General features: G+C 47.8%; 1 protein-coding gene across 9 annotated transcripts in view; it reads left to right on the forward strand.

Annotated features, from left to right (window-relative positions):
- The window catches only part of HPS4 (HPS4 biogenesis of lysosomal organelles complex 3 subunit 2), a 119,119-nt gene extending 92,667 nt beyond the window's left edge, over positions 1-26,452 (forward strand). For all 9 annotated transcript variants that reach the window (XM_063913187.1, XM_063913192.1, XM_063913188.1 and 6 more), the window contains 4 exons: positions 14,946-15,837; positions 22,538-22,670; positions 23,587-23,695; positions 26,039-26,452. In XM_063913187.1, coding sequence (XP_063769257.1) covers positions 14,946-15,837; positions 22,538-22,670; positions 23,587-23,695; positions 26,039-26,210 — 1,306 coding nt within the window. In that variant the 3' untranslated portion in view covers positions 26,211-26,452. The remainder of the gene's footprint in view (positions 1-14,945; positions 15,838-22,537; positions 22,671-23,586; positions 23,696-26,038) is intronic.
- Positions 26,453-26,771: the final 319 nt, after the last annotated feature.

Below are 26,771 nucleotides of genomic sequence, written 5' to 3' on the forward strand. Positions count from 1 at the left end.
GGCATACTCTCCCTCTGTCTCCCCAAAGGGCTAGTGGGGTCCTGTCCTCTATCAGAGCATTCCCTGTGTGTGTGCTGTGTGTCGGTACGTTGTGTCGACATGTATGAGGAGGAAAATGAGGTGGAGGCGGAGCAATTGCCTGTAACAGAGATGTCACCCCCTAGGGAGTCGACACCTGAGTGGATGAGCTTATGGAAGGAATTATGTGACAGTGTCAGCTCTCTACAAAAGATTGATGACATGAGACAGCCGGCGACTCAGCCTGTGCCTGTCCAGGTGTCTCAAAAGCCATCAGGGGCTCTAAAACGCCCGTTACCGCAGATGGCAGATACAGACGCCGACACGGATACTGACTCCAGTGTCGACGATTAAGAGACGAATGTGACTTCCAGTAGGGCCACACGTTCCATGATTGAGGCTATGGAAAATGTTTTTACACATTTCTGATAATACCAGTACCACTAAAAAGGGTATTTTGTTGGGTGAGAAAAAACTGCCTGTAGTTTTTCCTGCATCTGAGGAATTAAATGAAGTGTGTGATGATGCGTGGGCTTCCCCCGATAAAAACTGTTAATTCCTAAAAAGTTATTAGCATCATACCCCTTCCCGCCAGAGGATAGGGCACGTTGGGAAACACCCCCTAGGGTGAATAAAGCGCTCACACGCTTGTCTAAACAGGTGGCACTACCGTCCCCGGATACGGCCGCCCTTAAGAAACCTGCTGACAGAAAGCAGTAAAATATCCTAAAATGTATATACACTCACACGGGTGTGATACTGCGACCAGCAATCGCCTCAGCCTGGATGTGCAGTGCTGGGGTGGCTTGGTCGGATTCCCTGACTGACAATATTGATACCCTAGATAGGGACAGTATATTACTGACTATAGAGCATTTAAAAGATGCATTTCTATATATGCGTGATGCACAGAGGGATATTTGCCGACTGGCATCAAGAGTAAGTGCGCTGTCCATTTCTGCCAGAAGAGGGTTATGGACAAGACAGTGGTCAGGTGATGCTGATTCCAAAAGGCATATGGAAGTATCGCCTTATAAAAGGGAGGAGTTATTTGGGGTAGGTCTAACAGACCTGGTGGCCACGGCAACGGCTGGGAAATCCACATTTTTACCCCAGGTAGCCTCTTAACATAAGAAGATGCCGTATTATCAGGCGCAGTCCTTTGGGCCCCATAAGGGCAAGCGGGCAAAAGGCTCCTCATTTCTGCCCCGTGGCAGAGGGAGAGGAAAAAGGCTGCAGCAAACAGCCAGTTCCCAGGAACAGAAGCCCTCTCCCGTTTTCTGCCAAGTCCTCAGCATGACGCTGGGGCTTTACAAGCGGACTCAGGCACGGTGGGGGCCCGTCTCAAAAATTTCAGCGTGCAGTGGGCTCACTCACAGGTGGACCCCTGGATCCTTCAGGTGGTATCTCAGGGGTACAAATTGGAATTCGAGACGTCTCCCCTTCGCCGTTTTCCTAAAGTCTGTTTTACCGACGTCTCCCTCCGACAGAGAGGCGGTATGGGAAGCCATTCACGAGCTGTATTCCCAGCAGGTGATAATCAAGGTACCCCTCCTACAACAGGGAAAGGGGTATTATTCCACGCTGTTTGTGGTACCGAAGCCGGACGGCTCGGTGAGACCTAATTTAAATCTGAAATCCTTGAACACTTACATACAAAGGTTCAAATTCAAGATGGAGTCACTCAGAGCGGTGATGGCAAACCTGGAAGAAGGGGATTATATGGTGTCTCTTAACATCAAGGATGCTTATCTCCATGTCCCAATTTACCCTTCTCACCCAAGGGTACCTCAGGTTTGTGGTACAGAACTGTCACTATCAGTTTCAGACGCTGCCGTTTGGTTTGTCCACGGCACCCCGGGTCGTTACCAAAGTAATGGCCGAAATGATGATACTCCTTCGAAGGAAGGGAGTTTTAATTATCCCTTACTTGGACGATCTCCGGATAAGGGCAAGATCCAGGGAACGGTTGGTAGTCGGGGTAGCACTATCTCAAGTAGTGTTGCGGCAGCACGGTTGGATTCTTAATATTCCAAAATCGCAGCTGATCCCGACGACACGTCTTCTATTCCTAAGGATGATCCTGGACACAGTCCAGAAAAAGGTGTTTCTCCAGGAGGAGAAAGCCAGGGAGTTATCCGAACTAGTCAGAAACCTCCTAAAACCAGGCCAAGTGTCAGTGCAGCAGTGCACAAGGGTCCTGAGAAAAATGGTGGCTTCCTACGAAGCAATTCCATTCGGCAGATTCCACGCAAGAACTTTCCAGTGGGACCTGCTGGAAAAGTGGTCCGGATCGCATCTTCAGATGCATCAGCGGATAACCCTGTCACCAAAGACAAGGGTCCTAAGCCAAGCAAGACCTCTGCTTCAAGGTCAGCCGGTGCTGATCCAGTCGGACAACATCACGGCAGTCGCCCACGTAGACAGACAGGGCGGCACAAGAAACAGGAGGGCAATGGCAGAAGCTGCAAGGATTTTTCGCTGGGCGGAAAATCATGTGATAGCATTGTCAGCAGTGTTCATTCCGGGAGTGGACAACTGGGAAACAGACTTCCTCAGCAGAAGTCTTCCACATGATTGTAAACCGTTGGGAAAAACCAAAGGTGGACATGATGGCGTCCCGCCTAAACAAAAAATTGGACAGGTATTGCGCCAGGTCAAGGGACCCTCAGGAAATAGCTGTGGACGCTCTGGTAACACCGTGGGTGTACCAGTCAGTGTATGTGTTCCCTCCTCTTCCTCTCTTACCAAAAGTACTGAGAATTATAAGACGGAGGGGAGTAAGAACTATACTCGTGGCTCCGGATTGGCCAAGAAGGACTTGGTACCCGGAACTTCAAGAGATGCTCACGGAGGACCCGTGGCCTCTACCTCTAAGAAGGGACCTGCTCCATCAAGGACCCTATCTATTCCAAGACTTACCGCGGCTGCGTTTGACGGCAGGGCGGTTGAACGCCGGATCCTGAAGGAAAAAGGCATTCCGGATGAAGTCATCCCTACCCTGATCAAAGCCAGGAAGGATGTAACCGCAAAGCATTATCACCGCATTAGGCGAAAATATGTTGCGTGGTGCGAGGCCAGTAAGGCCCCGATGGAGGAATTTCAACTAGGTCGATTCCTGCATTTCCTGCAAACAGGAGTGTCTATGGGCCTAAAATTGGGGTCCATTAAGGTTCAAATTTCGGCCCTGTCAATTTTCTTCCAGAAAGAACTAGCTTCAGTTCCTGAAGTTCAGACGTTTGTAAAAGGGGTACTGCATATACAGCCTCCTTTTGTGCCTCCAGTGGCACCTTGGGATCTCAATGTAGTTTTGGGGTTCCTAAAGTCACAATGGTTTGAACCACTTGAATCTGTGGAGTTAAAATATCTCACATGGAAAGTGGTCATGCTGCTGGCCCTGGCCTCGGCCAGGCGCGTGTCAGAATTGGCGGCTTTATCCTGTAAAAGCCCTTATCTGATCTTCCATTCAGACAGGGCGGAATTGAGGACTCGTCCTCAATTTCTCCCTAAGGTGGTTTCAGCGTTTCACTTGAACCAGCCTATTGTGGTACCTGCGGCTACTAGGGACTTGGAGGACTCCAAGTTGCTGGACGTAGTCAGGGCCCTGAAAATATATGTTTCCAGGACGGCTGGAGTCAGAAAATCTGACTCGCTGTTTATCCTGTATGCACCCAACAAGCTGGGTGCTCCTGCTTCTAAGCAGACTATTGCTCGTTGGATTTGTAGTACAATTCAGCTTGCACGTTCTGTGGCAGGCCTGCCACAGCCAAAATCTGTAAAAGCCCATTCCACAAGGAAGGTTGGCTCATCTTGGGCGGCTGCCCGAGGGGTCTCGGCTTTACAACTTTGCCGAGCAGCTACTTGGTCAGGGGCAAACACGTTTGCTAAATTCTACAAATTTGATACCCTGGCTGAGGAGGACCTGGAGTTCTCTCATTCGGTGCTGCAGAGTCATCCGCACTCTCCCGCCCGTTTGGGAGCTTTGGTATAATCCCCATGGTCCTTACGGAGTTCCCAGCATCCACTAGGACGTCAGAGAAAATAAGAATTTACTTACCGATAATTCTATTTCTCGTAGTCCGTAGTGGATGCTGGGCGCCCATCCCAAGTGCGGATTGTCTGCAATACTTGTACATAGTTATTGTTAACTAAATCGGGTTATTGTTGTTGTGAGCCATCTATCCAGAGGCTCCTCTGTTATCATGCTGTTAACTGGGTTCAGATCACAGGTTGTACGGTGTGATTGGTGTGGCTGGTATGAGTCTTACCCGGGATTCAAAATCCTTCCTTATTGTGTACGCTCGTCCGGGCACAGTATCCTAACTGAGGCTTGGAGGAGGGTCATAGGGGGAGGAGCCAGTGCACACCAGGTAGTCCTAAAGCTTTACTTTTGTGCCCAGTCTCCTGCGGAGCCGCTATTCCCCATGGTCCTTACGGAGTTCCCAGCATCCACTACAGACTACGAGAAATAGAATTATCGGTAAGTAAATTCTTATTTTTTCCCCCATCTGAGGAATTGAATGAGGTGTGTGAAGAAGCGTGGGCTTTCCCCGATAAAAAATTGGTGATTTCAAAAAAATTACTAATGGCGTTCCCTTTCTCGCCAGAGGATAGGTCACGTTGGGAAACTCCCCCTAGGGTGGATAAAGCGCTCACACGTTTGTCTAAAAAGGTGGCACTACCGTCTCCAGATACGGCCGCCCTAAAGGAACCTGCTGATAGAAAGCAGGAGGCTATCCTAAAATCTATATACACACACACTGGTGTTATACTGAGACCAGCTATTGCTTCAGCCTGGATGTGCAGTGCTGCTGCTGCTTGGTCAGATTCCCTGTCGGAAAATATTGACACCCTAGACAGAGACACTATATTGCTAACCATAGAGCATATAAAAGACTCAGTCTTATACATGAGGGAGATCTGCCGGCTGGCATCTAGAATAAGTGCTTTGTCCATTTCTGCTAGGAGAGGCTTATGGACTCGGCAGTGGACAGGAGATGCAGATTCTAAAAGGCACATGGAAGTTTTGCCTTATAAGGGTGAGGAGTTATTCGGGGACGGTCTCTCAGACCTTGTTTCCACAGCAACAGCTGGGAAGTCTGCATTTTTACCCCATGTCCCCTCACAGCCTAAGAAAGCACCGTATTACCAAGTACAGTCCTTTCGACCCCAGAAAAACAGGCGGGGAAAAGGCGGGTCCTTTCTGTCTAGAGGCAGAGGAAGGGGGAAAAAGCTGCAACACACAGCAGGTTCCCAGGACCAAAAGTCCTCCCCCGCTTCTTCCAAATCCGCCGCATGACGGTGGGGCTCCACAGGCGGAGCCAGGTACAGTGGGGGGCCGCCTCAAGAATTTCAGCGATCAGTGGGCTCGCTCACGGGTGGATCCCTAGATCCATCAAGTAGTATCTCAGGGGTACAAGCTGGAATTTGAGGCGCCTCCCCCCCCCGCCGTTTCCTCAAATCAGCCTTACCGACGACTCCATCGGGCAGGGAGGCTGTGCTAGAGGCCATTCACAAGCTGTATTCCCAGCAGGTGATAGTCAAGGTACCCCTACTTCAACAAGGCCGGGGCTACTATTCCACACTGTTTGTGGTACCGAAACCAGACTGTTCGGTGAGACCCATTTTAAATTTGAAATCCTTGAACACTTACATAACAAAATTCAAGTTCAAGATGGAATCGCTCAGGTCGGTTATTGCAAGCCTGGACGAGGGGGATTACATGGTATCCCTGGACATCAAGGATGCTTACCTGCATGTCCCTATTTACCTTCCTCACCAGGAGTACCTCAGATTTGTGGTACAGGATTGCCATTACCAATTCCAGACACTACCGTTTGGACTGTCCACGGCACCGAGGGTGTTTACCAAAGTAATGGCAGAAATTATGATACTCCTTCGAAAAAAGGGAGTTTTAATTATCCCGTACTTGGACGATCTCCTTATAAAGGCGAGGTCCAGGGAGCAGTTACTGGTCGGAGTAGCACTATCTCGGGAAGTGCTACAACAGCATGGCTGGATTCTAAACATTCCAAAGTCACAACTGGTTCCTTCCACTCGCTTACTGTTCCTGGGGATGATTTTGGACACAGAACTGAAAAAAGTGTTTCTCCCGCAGGAGAAAGCCAAGGAGCTGTCATCTCTAGTCAGAGACCTCCTAAAACCAAAACGGGTATCTGTGCATCACTGCACACGAGTCCTGGGAAAAATGGTGGCTTCATACGAAGCAATTCCATTCGGCAGGTTCCATGCGAGGACCTTCCAGTGGGACCTCTTGGACAAGTGGTCGGGATCGCATCTTCAGATGCATCAACTGATAACCCTGTCTCCAAGGACCAGGGTGTCTCTACTGTGGTGGCTGCAGGGGTGTGGTATTGAAAGTCGACAGTAACTAGGTCGACAATGTCTAGGTCGACCACTATTGGTCGACAGTAACTAGGTCGACAGGGTGTCTAGGTTGACAGGGTCTTTAGGTCGACATGTTCTAGGTCGACAGGTCAAAAGGTCGACCTGAGTTTTTAATGTTATTTTGGTGTCGTTTTCTTCGTAGAGTGACCGGGAACCCCAATTAGTGCACCGCGTCTCCTCGCATGGCTCGCTTCGCTCGCCATGCTTCGGGCATGGTGCCTTCGCTCCGCTACCGCTTCGCTCGGCACAGATTACCGTTCCAATCGTAGTCCACGTGGATCGTTGAGTATGAAAAGGTTCAAAAAAAGAAAAAAATGGAGAAAAACTCATGTCGACCTTTTGACCTGTCGACCTAGAACATGTCGACCTAAAGACCCTGTCGACCTAGACACCCTGTCGACCGACCTAGTTACTGTCGACCAATAGTGGTCGACCTAGACATTGTCAACCTAGTTACTGTCTACTTTCAGTCCAGATCCCGGCTGCAGAGTGCTCATCTTCTAGAGGGCCGCAGATTCGGCATACAGGACTGGGTCCTGGTGACCACGGATGCCAGCCTTCGAGGCTGGGGAGCAGTCACACAGGGAAGAAACTTCCAAGGACTATGGTCAAGTCAGGAGACTTCCCTACACATAAATATTCTGGAACTGAGGGCCATTTACAATGCCCTAAGTCAGGCAAAACCCCTGCTTCAAAACCAGCCGGTACTGATCCAGTCAGACAACATCACGACAGTCGCCCATGTGAACCGACAGGGCGGCACAAGAAGCAGGATGGCAATGGCAGAAGCCACAAGGATTCTCCGATGGGCGGAAAATCACGTACTAGCACTGTCAGCAGTGTTCATTCCGGGAATGGACAACTGGGAAGCAGACTTCCTCAGCAGACACGACCTACACCCGGGAGAGTGGGGACTTCATCCAGAAGTCTTCCTACTGTTGGTAAACCGTTGGGAAAGGCCACAGGTGGACATGATGGCGTCCCGCCTCAACAAAAAGCTAAAGAGATATTGCGCCAGGTCAAGGGACCCTCAGGCGATAGCTGTGGACGCTCTAGTGACACCGTGGGTGTACCAGTCGGTTTATGTGTTCCCTCCTCTGCCTCTCATACCAAAGGTACTGAGAATAATAAGAAGGCGAGGAGTAAGAACGATACTCGTGGTTCCGGATTGGCCAAGAAGGGCTTGGTACCCAGAACTTCAAGAAATGATATCAGAGGACCCATGGCCTCTACCGCTCAGACAGGATCTGCTGCAGCAGGGGCCCTGTCTGTTCCAAGACTTACCGCGGCTGCGTTTGACGGCATGGCGGTTGAATTCCGGATCCTAAAGGAAAAGGGCATTCCGGAGGAAGTCATTCCTACGCTGATAAAAGCCAGGAAAGAAGTAACCGCGAACCATTATCACCGTATTTGGCGAAAATATGTTGCGTGGTGTGAGGCCAGGAAGGCCCCAACAGAGGAATTTCAGCTGGGTCGCTTTCTACACTTCCTACAGTCGGGAGTGACTATGGGCCTAAAATTGGGTTCCATTAAGGTCCAGATTTCGGCCCTGTCGATTTTCTTCCAGAAAGAACTGGCTTCACTGCCTGAAGTTCAGACTGTTGTAAAGGGAGTGCTTCATATTCAGCCCACTTTTGTGCCTCCCGTGGCACCTTGGGATCTCAATGTGGTGTTGAGTTTCCTAAAATCACATTGGTTTGAACCACTTAAAACTGTGGATCTGAAATATCTCACGTGGAAAGTGGTCATGTTATTGGCCTTGGCTTCGGCCAGGCGTGTGTCAGAATTGGCGGCTTTGTCTTGTAAAAGCCCTTATCTGATTTTTCATATGGATAGGGCAGAATTGAGGACTCGTCCCCAGTTTCTCCCTAAGGTGGTATCTGCTTTTCACTTGAACCAACCTATTGTGGTGCCTGCGGCTACTAGGGACTTGGAGGATTCCAAGTTACTGGATGTAGTCAGGGCCTTGAAACTTTATGTTTCCAGGACGGCTGGAGTCAGGAAGACTGACTCGCTTTTTGTCCTGTATGCACCCAACAAGATAGGTGCTCCTGCTTCTAAGCAGACTATTGCTCGCTGGATTTGTAGCACAATTCAGCTGGCGCATTCTGCGGCTGGATTGCCGCATCCTAAATCAGTGAAAGCCCATTCCACGAGGAAAGTGGGCTCATCTTGGGCGGCTGCCCGAGGGGTCTCGGCTTTACAACTTTGCCGAGCTGCAACTTGGTCAGGGGCAAACACGTTTGCTAAATTCTACAAATTTGATACCCTGGCTGAGGAGGACCTTGAGTTCTCTCATTCGGTGCTGCAGAGTCATCCGCACTCTCCCGCCCGTTTGGGAGCTTTGGTATAATCCCCATGGTCCTTACGGAGTCCCCAGCATCCACTAGGACGTCAGAGAAAATAAGATTTTACTCACCGGTAAATCTATTTCTCGTAGTCCGTAGTGGATGCTGGGCGCCCATCCCAAGTGCGGATTGTCTGCAATACTTGTATATAGTTATTGCCTAACTAAAGGGTTATTCTTGAGCCATCTGTTGAGAGGCTCAGTTATATTTCATACTGTTAACTGGGTATAGTATCACGAGTTATACGGTGTGATTGGTGTGGCTGGTATGAGTCTTACCCGGGATTCAAAATCCTTCCTTATTGTGTCAGCTCTTCCGGGCACAGTATCCTAACTGAGGTCTGGAGGAGGGGCATAGAGGGAGGAGCCAGTGCACACCAGATAGTACCAAATCTTTCTTATAGAGTGCCCAGTCTCCTGCGGAGCCCGTCTATTCCCCATGGTCCTTACGGAGTCCCCAGCATCCACTACGGACTACGAGAAATAGATTTACCGGTTAGTAAAATCTTATTTTCGCTAGGATTCGGCGTTCAACCGCCATGCCGTCAAACGTAACCGCTGTAAGTCTTGAAATACACAGGGCCCCTGTTGCAACAGGTCTTCCCTCAGAGGAAGAGGCCAGTGATCTCCTGTGAGCATCTCTTGTAGATCTGAGTACCAGGCCCTTCGAGGCCAGTCTGGGACAACGAGTATCGTCTGTACTCTTCTTTGCCTTATGATCCTCAACACTTTTGTGATGAGAGGAAGAGGAGTAAACACGTAGACCGATTTGAACACCCACGGTGTTATTAGAGCGTCTACAGCCACTGCCTGAGGGTCCCGAGACCTGGCACAATACCTCCGAAGTTTTTTGTTGAGGCGTGACGCCATCATGTCTATTTGAGGAGTTCCCCAAAGACGTGTTATGTCTGCAAAGACTTCTTGATGAAGTCCCCACTCTCCTGGATGGAGATCGTGTCTGCTGAGGAAGTCTGCTTCCCAGTTGTCCACTCCCGGAATGAAGACAGCTGACAGAGCGCTTACATGATTTTCCGCCCAGCGAAGAATCCTGGTGGCTTCCGCCATCGCGACTCTGCTTCTTGTCCCGCCTTGGCGGTTCACATGAGCCACTGCTGTGACATTGTCTGATTGAATCAGAACCGGTAGGTTTCGAAGAAGACTCTCCGCTTGTCGAAGGCCGTTGTAAATGGCCCTGAGTTCCAACACATTGATGTGTAGACAGGACTCCTGGTCTGACCAAAGTCCCTGAAAAAAAAATTCTTGTGTGACCGCTCCCCATCCTCGGAGGCTCGCGTCCGTGGTAACCAGGATCCAATCCTGAATTCCGAACCTGCGACCCTCCAGCAGGTAAGCACTTTGCAACCACCACAGGAGAGACACTCTGGCTCCTGGGGACAGAGTTATTTTCCGATGTAAGCGCAGATGGGACCCGGACCACTTGTCCAGAAGGTCCCATTGAAAAGCCCTTGCATGGAACCTTCCGAAGGGAATGGCCTCGTAGGGCGCCACCATTTTTCCCAGAACTCGAGTGCATTGGTGAACTGACACCCTTTTCGGTTTTAGCAGGTCTCTGACCATGTTCTGGATGTCCAGGGCTTTCTCTATTGGGAGGAAGACCTTCATTTGTTCCGTATCCAGTATCATACCTAGGAACGGTAGTCGAGTTGTCGGAATCAACTGTGACTTCGGTAGATTTAGAATCCAACAGTGTTGCTTGAGCACTCTCAGAGAGAGCGTCACACTGCTCAGCAATTTTGTCTCTTGATCTCGCTTTTATCAGGAGATCGTCCAAGTATGGGATAATTGTGACTCCATGCCTGCGCAGGACCACAATCATTTCCGCCATTATCTTGGTGAAAATCCTCGGGGCCGTGGAAAGTCCAAACGGCAACGTCTGAAATTGGTAATGACAATCCTGTACAGCGAATCTCAGGTATTCCTGATGGGGGGCATATATGGGGACATGAAGGTACGCATCCTTTATGTCCGGAGACACCATAAACTCCCCCTCCTCCATGTTGGCTATTATCGCTCTAAGTGATTCCATTTTGAATTTGAATCTTTTTATGTACAGGTTTAGGGATTTCAGATTCAAAATAGGTCTGACCGAACCGTCCGGTTTCGGGACCACAAATAGGGTTGAGTAGTAACCTCTTCCCTGCTGGTGCAGGGGAACCTTGATTATCACTTGCTGTATACACAGCGTTTGAATTGCAGCTAACACTACATCCCTTTCCGATGTGAAAGCTGGTAGGGCCGATTTGAAAAATCGGCGCGGGGCTCCTCCTCGAATTCCAGTTTGTAACCCTGGGAAACTATTTCCAACACCCAGGGATTCAGGTCTGATCTGACCCAGGCCTGACTGAAAAGTCGAAGACGTGCCCCCACCGGTGCGGACTCCCTCAGGGGAGCCCCAGCGTCATGCTGTGGGTTTTGGAGCAGCCGGGAAGGACTTTTGTTCCTGGGCACCTGCCGAAGCAGGTGCTCTTTTGCCTCTGCCCTTACCTCTGGCAAGGAAAGAGGATCCCCGACCTCTTCTGGACTTGTGCGACCGAAAGGACTGCATCTAATAGGGTGGTACTTTCTTTTGCTGTTGGGGAATATATGGTAAAAAATTTGATTTACCTGCTGTAGCTGTGGAAACCAGGTCCGTCAGCCCATCCCCAAACAATACATCTCCCTTATAGGGTAGTACTTCCATATGTTTTTTGGAATCCGCATCACCCGTCCATTGGCGAGTCCATAAGGATCTTCTCGCCGAGATAGACATGGCATTGGCCCTAGAAGCTAGCAATCCAATGTCCCTTTGAGCATCCCTGCGTCTTTTATATGGGCTAGAGTTAAGAATATAGTATCCTTATCCATTTTATCAAAGTGATCTGTCAGCTCATCTGTCCAAGCTGCAATTGCGCTACACACCCATGCCGACGCAATTGTTGGTCTTAGCACAGCACCCGTATGAGAATAAATACACTTTAAGGTAGTTTCTTGCCTGCGATCTGCAGGGTCCTTAAGGGCCGCTGTGTCAGGAGACTGTAGCGCCACTTTCTTGGACAAGCGCGTCAGGGCCTTGTCCACAGTGGGGGGTGATTCCCAAATCTCCCTGTCCTGTTTAGGGAAGGGGTATGCCATATAGATTCTTTTGGGGATCTGCGGTCTCTTTTCCGGAGTCTCCCAAGCTTTTCCAAAGAAATCATTTAATTCATGAGATGTGGGAAAAGTAATAATCTGTTTCTTTCCCTTAAACATGTGTACCCTTGTGTCGGGGACCGAGGGTTCATCCTCAATATGCAACACATCCCTTATTGCCACAATCATACACTGAATGGTTTTCGTCACCCTAGGGTGCAATTTTACTTCGTCATAGTCGACACTGGAATCAGAATCCGTGTCGGTAGTAGTGTCTTGTGTTAAGGGACGCTTTTGAGACCCTGACGGGCCCTGTGAGTCGGTCCAATCTGAGGATTGACCCCCTGATGTCCCCCCTAATTCAGCCTTATCAAACCTTTTATGTAAAGATGCCACACTTGCATTCAACATATGCCACATGTCCATCCAATCCTGAGTCGGCACAACCGACGGGGAAACACCACTCATTTGCTCCACCTCCTCCTTGGAGAAGCCTTCCGCCTCAGACATGTCGACACACGTACCGACACCCCACACACACAGGGATTAACCTATAAGGGGACAAAACCCCAACCAGGCCCTTAGGAGAGACAGAGAGAGAGTATGCCAGCACACACCCAGCGCTTAAAAACACTGGAATATATATGACCAGATAGCTCTTTTTATATATATATATATATCCTCAATTCCCACTCACTGCGTCGCCAAAGTGCCCCCCTCCTCTTTTTTCCAGCCTGTGAAGTTCAGCAGGGGAGAGATCAGGGAACCAGCGTATCTCATGCAGTTTCTGTGGAGAAAATGGCGCTGGTTAGTGCTGAGGATCAAGCCCCGCCCACCCGACGGCGGGCTACGGTCCCAGTAATTCTATATAAAAAATGGCGGGGGATTTTAGAATTTACTGTCCCACAGCCTAATCCTGCTTTATATTGCCAAAAAATGAGGAAACTTGCTGCCCCCCCTGCGCCCTGCACCCTTCAGTGCCTGCTTGTGTGTGTGTACTGGGAGCAATGGCGCGCAGCATACCGCTGCGCGCTTACCTCATGAAGATCTGATGTCTTCTGCCGCCTGATGTCTTCTTTGCCTTCTCATACTCACCTGGCTTCTATCTTCGGCATCTGTGAGGAGGACGGCGGCGCGGCTCCGGGACGAACCCCAGGTGAGACCTGTGTTCCGACTCCCTCTGGAGCTAATGGTGTCCAGTAGCCTAGAAGCAGTGCCCAACCTTACAAGCCAGCTCTGCTTCTCTCTCCTCAGTCCCACGATGCAGGGAGCCTGTTGCCAACAGGACTCCCTGAAAATAAAAAACCTAACAAATTCTTCAAAACAGAAAACTCTGGAGAGCTCTCTGCATTGTACCCTTTCTCCTTTGGGCACAGAATCTAACTGAGGTCTGGAGGAGGGGCATAGAGGGAGGAGCCAGTGCACACCCATAGTCAAAGTTCTTTTTAGGTGCCCTATCTCCTGTGGAGCCAGTCTATACCCCATGGTCCTTATGGAGTCTCCAGCATCCTCTAGGATGTAAGAGAAAATCTGATCAGTTGCTATTGGCAACATCTCCACTTCTAAAAACCTGCACTTTAGTAAATATAACCCTTGTTCTTATTATGAACATGAATCCTGTTATTCTGTATTGGATAGCTAGTACAGAGAAATAGCGCCCAACCAGGAGTTAAAGTGGGGGGAAGACGACAAGGTGGAACGGAGTTCCACCACCTGTAATGGTAGGGGGAACTAGTTCCACCTTTCCTATTGCCCTGCAAATTAATTCCAACAGAAAAGCCATCACCTATATCAATCGATGATGCAGGTGGCGCTAGTGTTACTGATGAGCTGCAGCCAACTCCCCCTTCCTCAGGTTCTGGTGGCTCCGTGGTCCTCCTCCATCTACAGACTACCCCAGTGGTGTCACAAGGGGGGTGTAGCCCGCACTCGATTGTGAAAACTGGAAGGGTTGAAACCAAACTGTGGGGTCCTCCACAGTGACAGAAGCCAGGTGCTGCAGTGTGAAAGTCTGCTACAGCACCCAGCTCCTGTCATAGAAGAGGAGCCGACAGCGCTGGGCGACAGTCTCCGGGGGCAGCCCAGTACAGCCCAGCATTTCCGAAGATGCGGGGCACGCCCCCGGAGTGACGATCAGGTGAGACCATGCCCCCTTTTTACAGCGAGCGGCTGTGATATCAAGAGTGCACACCTCTGGCCCACCCTCCTGGTACTCACACACGCTGTGTCTGTTGGTCAGCATTCATCCCCTTCTCAGGTCCCAGTGGCTTCCTTTTCCAGCACAGCGTATGTGATGTCATGCTGTCACCGCTACTGAAGTGAAGAAGAGCCATGAAGAGGAGCAGGCTCTGTGCATCTTCAAGATAAGATGAGAGGGGGCTGGAGGGACAAGAGAGGTGGGGAAGTTGCTGGAGGGATACAGGGCATGGAACTGCTGGAGGGACACAGGCAGTGACCTGCTGGAGTGACTGAGGCAGATATGTTATGTGTATAAGCGGTGGTCATTATGTTTAAGGGGCACTACAACTGTGGGCATTATGTGTAAGTGGTGTTACTACTGTTGGAATTGTTTATAAGGGGCACTGCTGTGGACCTTGTATATATAAGGCACACTACTGTGTGGCATAACGTGTATAAAGGGTACCACTGTGTAGTGCAACATGAATAAAGGACACTAATGAGTGACATAAGCATAATAAGGGGCATTACTATGTGGTGTAATATGAATCAGGGGCACTAAATGCGGTGTAATGTGAATGAGATTATGCTACTGTGTGGTGTAATTTGTATTGGGGATACTATTGTGTGACCACTCTGCTTCTTTGTGAGAAGGGGGGGGGGTGGCGTTGGGCGCGGGTTGATGAGTTTAAGGCCCTGCGCCCAACAATATTAATATGTGATGCAGCGATTCGGTACTGAAGGGAAATGCTGTTACTTTTCACATGTGGTGTTTATGATACTTCTCACTGAGTGTATATTATTTTCTGTTAATGTTACTATTAACTCAGACTCCCTCACTCTAGGATTTTTATTTTATTTTTAGAATACCAAGTTCCTCAAGGAGAAGTTCAAGCATTTCTCACAGCCTCAGCGAGGAAGCCCAGGTTAATCAATCTGGCATCTTGGAGAAGGAGTCCTTGGATAAAGAAAAAAGCAATATGCCATCTTCTCCATTAACGAAGGTGGTAGTTTCAGAGGAGCCGTCTATGGCCGATGCCATAGCAGAACATGACAGTGGTGCTTCAGAGACTGGGTTCCTCAGTACCATGACACACACTCCCATGCAAAGCTCCTCTCCATTAAAATGTGTGAATACTTCTGATACGGATTGCGAAGCTGATCAAGGTACTGTAAAAGAGGTCAGCTCTGACAGTATAGCTGCTGACAATTCATTTGTAATGGCTTCTGAAGGCCAAAAAGGGCTGCTTGGATTAGAAAAGGATTTTATGATGAGAAGTAAAAGCATGTCCACTGGAAGTTTTGTAACCTGTTGTTCTACAGATAAATTTGGGCCAAACAATCTCGAGCAATCTGTCTTGTCCAATATGGAGGGAAGCCATGTTTCATTGGACAACTTGTCGACAGTAAATCAAGACGATTCGGTAACCATGGAAGGCTTTTCTCCAGGAGACCATCAGACATGCCTAGTTAAGACTACTGAGAGTAGTATGGAGATGTTGGACATTACAGAAGGTGAAACACAAATCAACATAAAAGATAATAGACCTTTAGAAGGGATTACACCATTGTCCGAAGGCACAGACACTACATCTTCTAGTATAACAGACTGGACATTAACACTGAACTCCAATCCATCAATCAGCAGCAAAAAACTGGTGCAAATGATTTTATATATCCATAACGTCAAAGGGTTAGTACTAACCCTAATAGCGGAAAGTGATTTCAAATACATCAAGGAATCCGTCCAAGATGTGGTGAGTACTATGTACATATGAATCATTTCTTTGCAAGGAGGACACAGTATGCCACATACTCTAGAGCAGGGGTGGGGAACTTTTGGCCCTCCAGCTATTGTTGAAATACACATACCAGCATGCCCTGCAACAGTTTTGCTATTTGGCCATGCTAAACCTGTTGCAGGGCATGCTGAGATGTGTAATTCAACAGCAGCTGGAGGGCCGCAGGTTCCCCATCCCTGGTCTAGAGTAAGCTCAGACTGCTAGCACCATGTCTTCAGGTGAGTCAGGGAGACATTTTGGAGAAGGAAGGCCAGCTGGTGCACTATGTCATTAGGCAGAAGCCTCCTGTTGATATTTGAATATTTTATATCTTTTTTGCATCAAATTTATTTCTCTTACGTCCTAGAGGATGCTGGGGTCCATTTTAGTACCATGGGGTATAGACGGTTCCGCAGGAGCCTTCGGCACTTTAAGACTTTTCAACAGTGTGAACTGGCTCCTCCCTCTATGCCCCTCCTCCAGACCTCAGTTTAGAATATGTGCCCAGGAGACTGGATGCACACTAGTGGAGCTCTACAGAGCTTTGCTGGAAAAAGACTTTCTTAGGTTTTTCATTTTACAGGGAACCTGCTGGCAACAGCTTCCCTGCTTCGTGGGACTTGGGGGGGGGGGGGGGGGGGGGGAGAGGAGTAGGAACCATCTTCTCAATTAGTTAATGGTTCTGCTTCCGCTGACAGGACACCATTAGCTCCTGAAGGGTACTGAACACAGCCCTTGCCTGGCTGCTGCTCACTCCCACAGCACTGCCGCCACCCCCTAACAGAGCCAGAAGACTGGTGAGTATATTACCGGAGTCCTGCAGAGAGGGGATCCTCCGGGCAATCGTTGGCGGCATACAGCGTCCCGCCGCTGCGCGCCATGTCTCTCAGCACAAGGGTGCAGAGCGTGGGGGGGGGGCGCGCTCTGAGGGCATGTTTAAAAACCTTACTCTCACTGGCAAAAAGGGTACATACATGTACAGCCGCTGATGTGCCATCCCCAGCCAGTATAAATATTACATTGCTGAGGCTGAAGGGCGGGGCTTCTCCTCAGACTTGCCAGAACACTCACTGGGTGCCATTTTCTCCTGCAGAAACTCCAGTGTGAAACTCCTGAATGCTGTTTCTCCTCATGACAACGCTGATACAAGTGCAGGGTGTTATAGAAGGGGCAGAGAGTGTTCATTATAATTAGGTCTGTGGGCCTATTATTGGTATATGCGCTGTAAGTGGGTAATATTTCCACAATTCACAATAAGGTGCAGTGTGTGGACTGGCAAATCCCTCTGTGTCTCTCTGACAGACTTTAGTGTGGGTCTGTCCCCAATAGATCCCCTGTGTGATAGGGGGGGGGGGGGGGGGGGTGTGTGTGTGTGTGTGTGTGTACAAGTGTGTAACATGTCAGACATTGGGGAGGGTTCTTCCCAGGAAGAACCCGTTTTAGATGCACAAGAGGGTGATGTGGTGGCCCTTCCCTCTCAGAAGGAGCCGGAGTGGGTGAAAATGTTGCAAAAGAATATGTCAATGCTTGCAAAGAAATTCACTGAGTCTGAACAACAGACTAAATATTGGAGGCAGTCTGTGGAGGATGCACTGTTTACTGACCCCTCCATATCATCCACTCGGGTCCCATCCAGTTCCCAGAAAAGGTCTCTGGCCCAGATAATGCAAGGGAACAGACACAGATTCCAACTCTGACGTCGACACTGAGGATTTGAGAGGGGTAGACCCCAAATTAGCCAAAAGCATACAATGTATGATAGTTGCTATAAAGGAAGTGTTGGAGTTTCCTGAAACAACACTGGTCCCAGAGGAAAAGGATTATTTTAAATTAAATAAAAAGCAGGTTGTGATTTTTCCTCCTTCAAAGGATTTGAATGCGTTCTTTGAAGAATCCTGGGCTAACCCTGAGAAGAAATTTACCCTTCCCAGAAGGATATGTGTAGCGTACCCTTTCCCTGAGGAAGACAGGCACAAATGGGAGACACCCCCAATGATAGACACCTTCGTTTCTCGGCTGTCTAAGAAAATAGTTTTGCCTGCCCCTGGTTCAGCCTCTGTAAAAGATCCAGCTGACCGTAAATTAGAAACAACCCTAAAATCCATATATAAGGCTAACGGAACGGTGCTCAGGCCCACCATTACTTGTCCTTGGGTAGGTAACGCTGTGAAAAAATGGTCTGACAACTTGCTTGTTAACATAGACACAGTTGACAGAGATGAAATAGTCCTAACTCTCGGCCATATCAAAGATGATGCAGGTTACTTAGTTGAAGCTATGAAGGATATTGGGTTGCTGAGTTCAAGATCCTCCGCTGTGGCGATTTCAGCCCGCAGGGCGCTGTGGATCCGCCAATGGAATGCTGATGCGGAATCAAAAAAGAATATTGAGAACAATGGAGAAGCCCTCTTTGGAGACAAGCTGGATGCTATGATTTCAACAACTACATCAGGCAAGTCAGCATTTCTACCTTCCACAGCTGCTCCACTTAGGAAATGATTTCATTCTCATACGATGCAATCCTTTCGGCCCAACAAGTCCAAAAAGGCAAAGGGTACCCCCTTCTTCGCAGGAAGAGGTCAAGGAAGAGGTAAAAAATCTACAACACCATCAGGCTCGCAGGAGCAGAAGTCAACAGCTACTTCTGCTAAAACCTCAGCATGACGCTGGGGCTCCCCTGCGAGAGTACGATCGGGTGGGGGCACGTCTACTGTCTTTCAGCCAGGTCTGGGTTCACTCAGATCTGGATCCTTGGGTATTGCAGATAGTATCCTAAGGGTACAAATTGGAATTTCAGGACCTTCCCCATGCCGATTTTTCAAATTAGCCTTACAAGCTTCTGTTCAGGACAGAGCAAAAGTGCTGAACGCAATACAGAAATTATGTCAAGACAACGTAATTTCCTTAGTTCCTGTGTCACAACAGGAAAAAGGTTTTTTTTTTTTTAAATTCAAGCCTGTTTGTAGTGCCGAAAACCGGATGGCTCGGTCAGACCGATTTTAAACCTAAAGACTCTGAACCTTTATTTGAAAAGGTTCAAATTCAAGATGGAATCCCTGAGATTGGTGATCTCCAGCTTGGAGGAAAAGGAATTTCTGGTATCGATGGACATCAAAGATGCTTATTTACATGTTCCCATCTACCTGCCGCATCAGGCGTACCTGAGGTTTGTGGTGCAGGACTGCCACAACCAGTTCCAAACATTGCCTTTCGGGCTCTCCACGGCTCCGAGAATATTCACCAAGGTGATGGTGGAGATGATGGTTCTTCTTCGCAAGAAAGGAGTCAGTCATCCCATACTTGAACGATCTCCTCATAAAAGCGAGATCCAGGGAGAAACTAGTGCAGAACATTGCACTTTCCCTGACTGTGCTTCAACAGCACGGTTGGATCATAAACCTTCCAAAATCACAATTGGAACCCACAATGAGGTTATAATTTCTGGGAATGATATTGGACACGGAAGCACAGAAAGTATTCCTACCAGTGGAAAAGGCTCTGGAGATCCAGAGGATGGTCAAACAAGTTTTAAAACCCGCCTGCTGGGGAAGATGGTAGCGGCCTATGAGGCTCTACAATTTGGCCGATTCCACGCCAGGGTGTTCCAATGGGACCTACTGGACAAGTGGTATGGATTGCACCTACACTTGCACCGAAGGATATTCCTGTCAACAAAAGCCAGTATTTCACTCTTGTGGTGGCTAGAAAAAGTTCTCACCTCCTGGAGGGACGCAGGTTCGGGATTCAGACTTGGATCCTGGTGACCACAGATGCAAGCCTCCGAGGTTGGGGAGCAGTCACACAAGGGGAAAGCTTCCAAGGACGATGGTCAAGTCAAGAAGTACTCCTTCACATAAACATTCTGGAATTGAGAGATGTGTACAACAGCCTTCATCAAGCGGCACACCTTCTTCAAGGTCGTCCCATACATATCCAGTCAGACAATGTAATGGCAGTAGCTTACATAAACCGCCAGGGTGGAACAAAAAGCAGAGCGGCAATGGCAGAGGTGACAAAGATACTCCTCTGGGCAGAAAGACATGCAAAAGCTCTGTCGGCAATTTTCATTCCAGGAGTGGACAACTGGGAAGCAGACTTCCTCAGCAGACACGATCTCCATCCAGGAGAATGGGGCCTCCACCCAGAAGTCTTTGCAGAGATAGCAGATCGTCGGGGCGTTCCTCAAGTAGATATGATGGCATCACGTCTTAACAAGAAGCTTCAGAAATATTGTTCCAGGTCGAGAGACCCACAAGCAATAGCAATGGATGCACTGGTGACCCAGTGGGTGTTTCAGTCGGTATATCTGTTCCCTCCACTTCCACTAATACCAAAAGTTCTCAAGATCATCAGAAGAACAAGGGTTCGAGCAATTCTCATTGCTCCAGACTGGCCAAGGAGTACTTGGTATCCAGATCTTCAGGAGGTATTACTGGAAGATCCTCAGCCTCTTCCTCTTCGCGAGGACCTGTTTCAGCAGGGGCCGTTTGTTTATCAAGACTTACCGCGGCTGCGTTTGACGGCATGGCTGTTGAGCGCCAGATCCTAGCCCGTAAGGGTATTCCCAATGAAGTCAATCCCACACTTATTCTGGCCAGGAAAGGGGTAACGTCCAAATATTACCATCTTATTTGGAGAAAATATGTATTTTGGTGTGAATCCAAGAAGTCTCCTACGGTGGAGTTTAAATTAGGACGTCTTCTCCTTTTTCTACAGACGGGTGTGGATGCTGGCTTGAGATTAGGGTCTATTAAGGTCCAAATTTCGGCCTTGTCCATTTTCTTTAAGAAACAGTTCGCTTCCCTTCCTGAGGTCCAGACGTTTGTGAAGGGGGTTCTGCGCATCCAACCTCCCTTTGTGTCTCCTGCGGCGCCATGGGATCTTAATGTGGTATTGCAGTTCCTTAAATCGGACTGGTTTGAGCCTCTACAAGAGGTAGAGTTGAAGTTTCTCCCTTGGAAAGTGGTCATGCTGTTGGCCTTGGCCTCAGGCAGACGAGTTTCTGAATTAGGGGCTCTGTCACACAAGAGTCCTTATTTGATTTTTCATGAAGATAGAGCTGAACTGCGGACGCATCAGGATTTTCTTCCAAAGGTTGTGTCTGATTTCCATATCAACCAACCTGTGGTGGTGCCAGTGGCTTCTGACACCTCAGCCGTTTCAAAGTCCTCGAATGTCGTCAGAGCGTTGAGGACTTATGTTGCAAGAATGGCTCGGATAAGGAAAACAGAATCTTTGTTTGTCCTCTATGACCCCAACAAGATTGGGGGTCCTGCTTCTAAGCAGACTATTGCGCGCTGGATCAGAGGTACCATTCAGCACGCTTATTACATGGCAGGATTGCAGTTACCGAGTTCGGTAAAGGCCCACTCTACAAGGAAAGTGAGATCTTCATGAGCGGCTGCCCAGGGTGTCTCGGCATTGCAAATTTGCCGAGCAGCTACTTGGTCAGGGGCAAACACGTTTGCTAAGTTTTACAGGTTTGACACCTTGGCTGCTGACGACCTTTAGTTTGGTCAGTCAGTTCTGCAGGAACATGAGCACTTTCCCGCCCGTACTGGGAGCTTTGGTACATCCCCATGGTACCAAAATGGACCCCAGCATCCTCTAGGACAGAGGTTCTCAAACTCTGTCCTCGGGGGCACACACAGTGCATGTTTTGCAGGTAACCAAGCAGGTGCACAGGTGTATTAATTACTCACTGACACATTTTAAAAGGTCCACAGGTGGAGTTAATTATTTCACTTGCGATTCTATGAGGAGACCTGCAAAACATGCACTGTGTGTGCCCCCGAGGACCGAGTTTGAGAACCTCTGCTCTAGGACGTAAGAGAAAATAGGATTTTAATTACCTGCCGGTAAATCCTTTTCTCGTAGTCCATAGAGGATGCTGGGCGCCCTCCCAGTGCTCCTTTTTCCTGCAAATTACGTTTTGTATTTTTACACAGGTTCTCATGTGTTAAGATGTTTTACAGCAGTTGCTGTTACGTTATGCATGCACGTTAGCATGGGTTATGTTAAAGGACATGTTAGGCAACATGTTTTTTATGGTGTGAGCTGGTTTGAATCTCGCCACTGTTTTAATGTAAATTCTTCTCTCTAAGTTGTCCGTCTCCTCGGGCACAGTTCCTATACTGAGGTCTGGAGGAGGGGCATAGAGGGAGGAGCCAGTTCACACTGCTGAAAAGTCTTAAAGTGCCGAAGGCTCCTGCAGAACCGTCTATACCCCATGGTACTAAAATGGACCCCAGCATCCTCTACGGACTACGAGAAAAGGATTTACCGGTAGGTAATTAAAATGCTATTTTTATGGAATTTTCATATTTGTTGATTTTGTGTCTGTGGCAGTGATTTAAGCATTGAAACCAAATATTCTTATCTAAATCAAATACCTTTATTTCCTATAATAGTATACTGTACAATTACATGCATTGAAATAACTTTATCACATGCTCATCTTGAAGTGGAGTTACATTTTTGCAGCCCAGAATAATGCGTTTAGTTTAATTGGAAAAATATACAGAAACTTCTGTCCTGAAACAGCGATTGTGCTCTGGTTTTTGTGTGAAATTTAACCTTACGAGGGAGTTATTTAGACTGATGGGTTATGCTTTAACAGGTTGCAGTATAGCAAGTGTATGTAATCTTCTTATGATGTATTTTCTTGATTCCCTAGTATGACAGCACGCTGGCTTCTCTCAATGGCTTAGAAGTTCATCTGAAAGAAACTGTAACCCTGGAAAGCAGTAATTTAACAAAGAGCACCTACAACTTCACCCACTGCGACTCTGTTCAGAACATCCTCACTGGTACACAATAGTTCCTACTTACCAGACAGCCTGTATTCTTAGATCAGTCCAGTCCTCTAAATAGATGTCTTCATTCTGTGTAGGCTGGAGTTATACTTTAGTGACCGTTCTTATGGCACAGGATGTTTGCTGGGTTTTGGTTAATTGAAATGTAACCAGTATTTTGCTTTACGCAAATCTGAGACAATTATTCATTGATTTCAACTATAGGCATGTTATTGATTGGTTTAGTTGTAGACCGCTTTTTTATTGCAAATTTCTGTCCACTAAACATACGGGTATGATTCCTCCGTTCTGCACTTCTTCTGTTCCTAGAATAGCACAACCTTGTTACATAAAACTCTTTGGGTCTGAAAGCCAGATAAAATTAACAGTCCATGGACCGAGGGGGTAATTCAGACCCGATCACTGCTGTGCGTTTTCGCACAGAGGGCGATCGGGTCTGAACTGCGCATGCGTATGCACCGCAATTCGCAGGCGCGTTATCCGCAGCGACGGGGAATGCCGTCCAGCGATGGAATGGTACAAACAAAACGATCGCACGGGCGATCGCAAGGTGACTGACAGGAAGAGGCTGTTTGTGGGAACTGACTGTTTTAGAGGAGTGTCTGGAAAAACGCAGGAGGGACCAGGTGTTTGGAGGGAGGGTTTCTGATGTCCGCTTCGGCCCCGATCATCGCAGCGGCTGAGTAAGTCCTGGGCTGTGCAGAGACTGCACAAACTTTTGTTTGTGCAGCTCTCTGCACTTGCTAACGCGCATCTGCACAGCGAATTCCCCCTCCCCTGTAGATAGCGACTACCTGATCGCAGGGATGCAAAAAATGCACCATAGTGATCAGGTCTGAATCTGGGGGAGTTACTGGCATTTTCTAGGTTTATGCTTGATGTTGTGTCTTCTGTTGTCTTTTTCCTACAGCCAATCTCCCAACTGCTTCAAATACATTTGATCGTCATTTCCTCCGAGCTGCCAGTGTCATCCATTCTGACTTTAGTCTATACCCATCTCTGCAGGAGGTGACCGTAAGGTAAGAGCACGGTGTGTGACCGGACGTGGGGTGAAAACAAGCAGAACATTACAGTACTAGTCAATCACTTTAAGTGATTTAGTTCATCTAGTTGAAACCTAGTCAGTCATGTCTGAAATGAGAATCCAGTTTTGTATCGGTTTAATATAATACTACTTTTTGTATGCTGTCAGTGTTATAATTGAAACAACTAAGAATTATGAATTAAAACGTAATAGAAATTTATTGCATTTTCTCAAGTGTTGAAGTTACGTCTGGGGCCGGCAATGAATGTCCTGCAATACAAAATAAAACTGCGGTGGCTATTTATACAATTCCGTTTTCATATATTGGTAGTGTTTTCCCATAGGTGGCCAGAGAGATCTGACAAAGTAAATGTTCTCCATTGTAACAGGAATCAGGGAAAAATATACAACACAGTATAATGTAACAGATTCCATTGTGACTTTTACTCTGTTTATCTGAGTTCTATTTAGTTATCAACTATATTTTGAGTAGAATATGCTGCATGCATGCCTGAGGTGGGCAGCACGGATGGTGTAATGGTTAGCATTACTGCCTCACAGCACTGAGGTCATGGGTTTGATCCCACCATGGTCCTAACTGTGTGGAATTTGTATATTCTCCCCATACTTGCGTGGGTTTCCTCCGGGTACTCCGGTTTCCTCCCACAATCCAAAAATATACTGGTAGGTTATATGGTTCCAAACAAAATTAACCCTAGTGTGAATGTGTCCTGTGTGTACATGTGGTAGGGAATATAGATTTTAAGCTCCACTGGGGCAGGGACTGATGTGAATGGCCAAATATTCTCTGGAAAGCGCTGCGGAATATGTGTGCGCTGTATAAATAACTGGTAATAATAAATAACTGAGCCAGCTGCAGAGACCCTGGGAAATTGGTCTGGACATTGGGGGTAAATCAGACTGCAGCGATCGCAGTCTGAATTCCAGTTGTGGAGTGCGCACTGCGTGTGCGCTTCCTGGGAGCCAGCGAGATGCTAAAAGCACAGAACACAGATGCTAAAAGCTGCGATCTCTTGACAGGCAGAGGCGGTCACGGGGCGGGAGGGGGCATGCGTTAGAACGCCGTTGGCGGTGCGCGGTCCAGACAACGGGGACGGGCCACAGCAGCTGTGTGACGTCACATGCAGTCGCTGCGATCCGGGATGCGGCAAGTAGCGCAGGAGCTGCGCTGGCAGGGAGCTACTCAGCTGGTGCACAAACATCACCGCTTTTGCACCCTTGTGGTGGGTGGTCAGACATTACTCATGTCTGAGTAACTGATCGTAGATGTGGTAAATTTAGTACATCTATGATCGGATCTGAATTACCCCCAGGAATGGGAGTCGGGAGGCAAGGCAAATGAGCTGCAGAGCTGCCTGGCTACCTATGTGAGTCGGGCAATGGAGTGACGGCAGGCAGGTGGCCAGGCAGACACCACAGTGCAGCTGCGGCGTGGCCAGGCGGGTGTTGCCGGTGGTCCTGTGCCCATAATGCATATGCGCTGTGTGCCAAGTAGCACTGACACACCACTATTTTCGGTAGAAGGGGAGAGGGGCAAGACAGTGAAATGCAGTATATCATTAACATTATCACTCATGGACCTATATTTTGACTGGGGAAATAATAAAGGTGAAGAACTTCCACATTTCAAATCAGTTGGAATGGGAACATTTCATTAACCAATTTGATCCACTGACTAGGGGCCTGTAATGCCTTCAGCAAATGTTTGTAGACTACACATCTGCCAATCTGGTGATAGACCAACATTACTCACCGGCATGTTATCTGCTGTGTAATAAATGAATCGTACATAAGCACATGAACGCATTGCCACCTAGTTTTCAGGCTATTGTGAAAGTGACACAGCAGCTATTTAGCATTACCAAGATTACAGTAGTGTAGCTGCATTTTTTTATTCTGTTTTTATTAAGTATACTGTAGACAAGGTTGTGTATTATATTGTAATTTAGAAGCTAAGTCATAGTAAACCGTTTGATAAATATTTAACTGGTGCACAGGAAAAAGTTGGTGCAAAAATATAAGCAAATGAGATTTGTTGCTATGAAGTAAATCACATTTTTCCTGTGGACCAGCTTTCATAAAGATCTCTAAATATTTTTAATATAGTCGTAGAGTTCCCCTTTTTATATGGCCATCACTAATTTATTTTGGTACGGGAAGGATGAGAAATATTAATTGTCATACTTGTGAGGAGGCTGCATTGCAGTTTTCCAATCAAGTCCACAGTTGGAGATTGATAGCACTAGTTGCTTTCAGTATGATCATTCTGTGTTCTACAAGTAATATATTTTCCTTTCCCCCCTGGCGGCCCTTACAGAAATGCTTCTACCTCTGTCTATGGATGCCAGAGCACTGTCCATGAGACCTTCTTCCAGCAACTATCTCCTCCATTCAAGAACTCTGGAGCCCCAGACCCACAGGACACTGCCTTCATCCTTCACAGCAAAGCCAAGCAGAAGCTACTGAAACATGGTCTCAACCTGCTGTGATATTTCCCCTGGCAACATATATACACAGTGAGATCCACATATAGGACTATGTGCAACCACACCTCATATATATACTGTACACCGTCCAGTGTGGTTTATGGAGCACGGATATTGTCATACATTGGTTCTCTACCCTAAAGTCTCCTCATATTGATAACCTTATTCCTGCCTGAAATATTCAAGATAATGCTTCACAAATGACAGTAATTATTAAACCCAATAAATGCATTGTTGGTTAGTAAGTATCAGAAAGTGATTGTCAATGCTATCTAGTGGAATAGGCTAACATCAATGCATGCCACAACTTGCTTAAACATTCCCTTTTCTCAAGATCAGGGATGTTCCACTAATACTTTAAATGGGCAATTCTGAAACTTTAGGGAGATTTAATGGGCTGGACATTTGAGGGCAGGTGTTATTAACTCATTGCATCCTGAGGGGGAATGTAAAGGTTAACTCTTTTCATTCTGGGGAGAGCGAAGACTGTTATTATTAACTGTGCATTCTAAGGGGACCTCTTCACAGCCAGAAGTTTCACAAAAGAGAGTCTTTCATTGGTTT

Source organism: Pseudophryne corroboree, chromosome 1 (genome assembly GCF_028390025.1).
Source record: "Pseudophryne corroboree isolate aPseCor3 chromosome 1, aPseCor3.hap2, whole genome shotgun sequence".
Lineage (NCBI taxonomy): Eukaryota > Metazoa > Chordata > Amphibia > Anura > Myobatrachidae > Pseudophryne > Pseudophryne corroboree.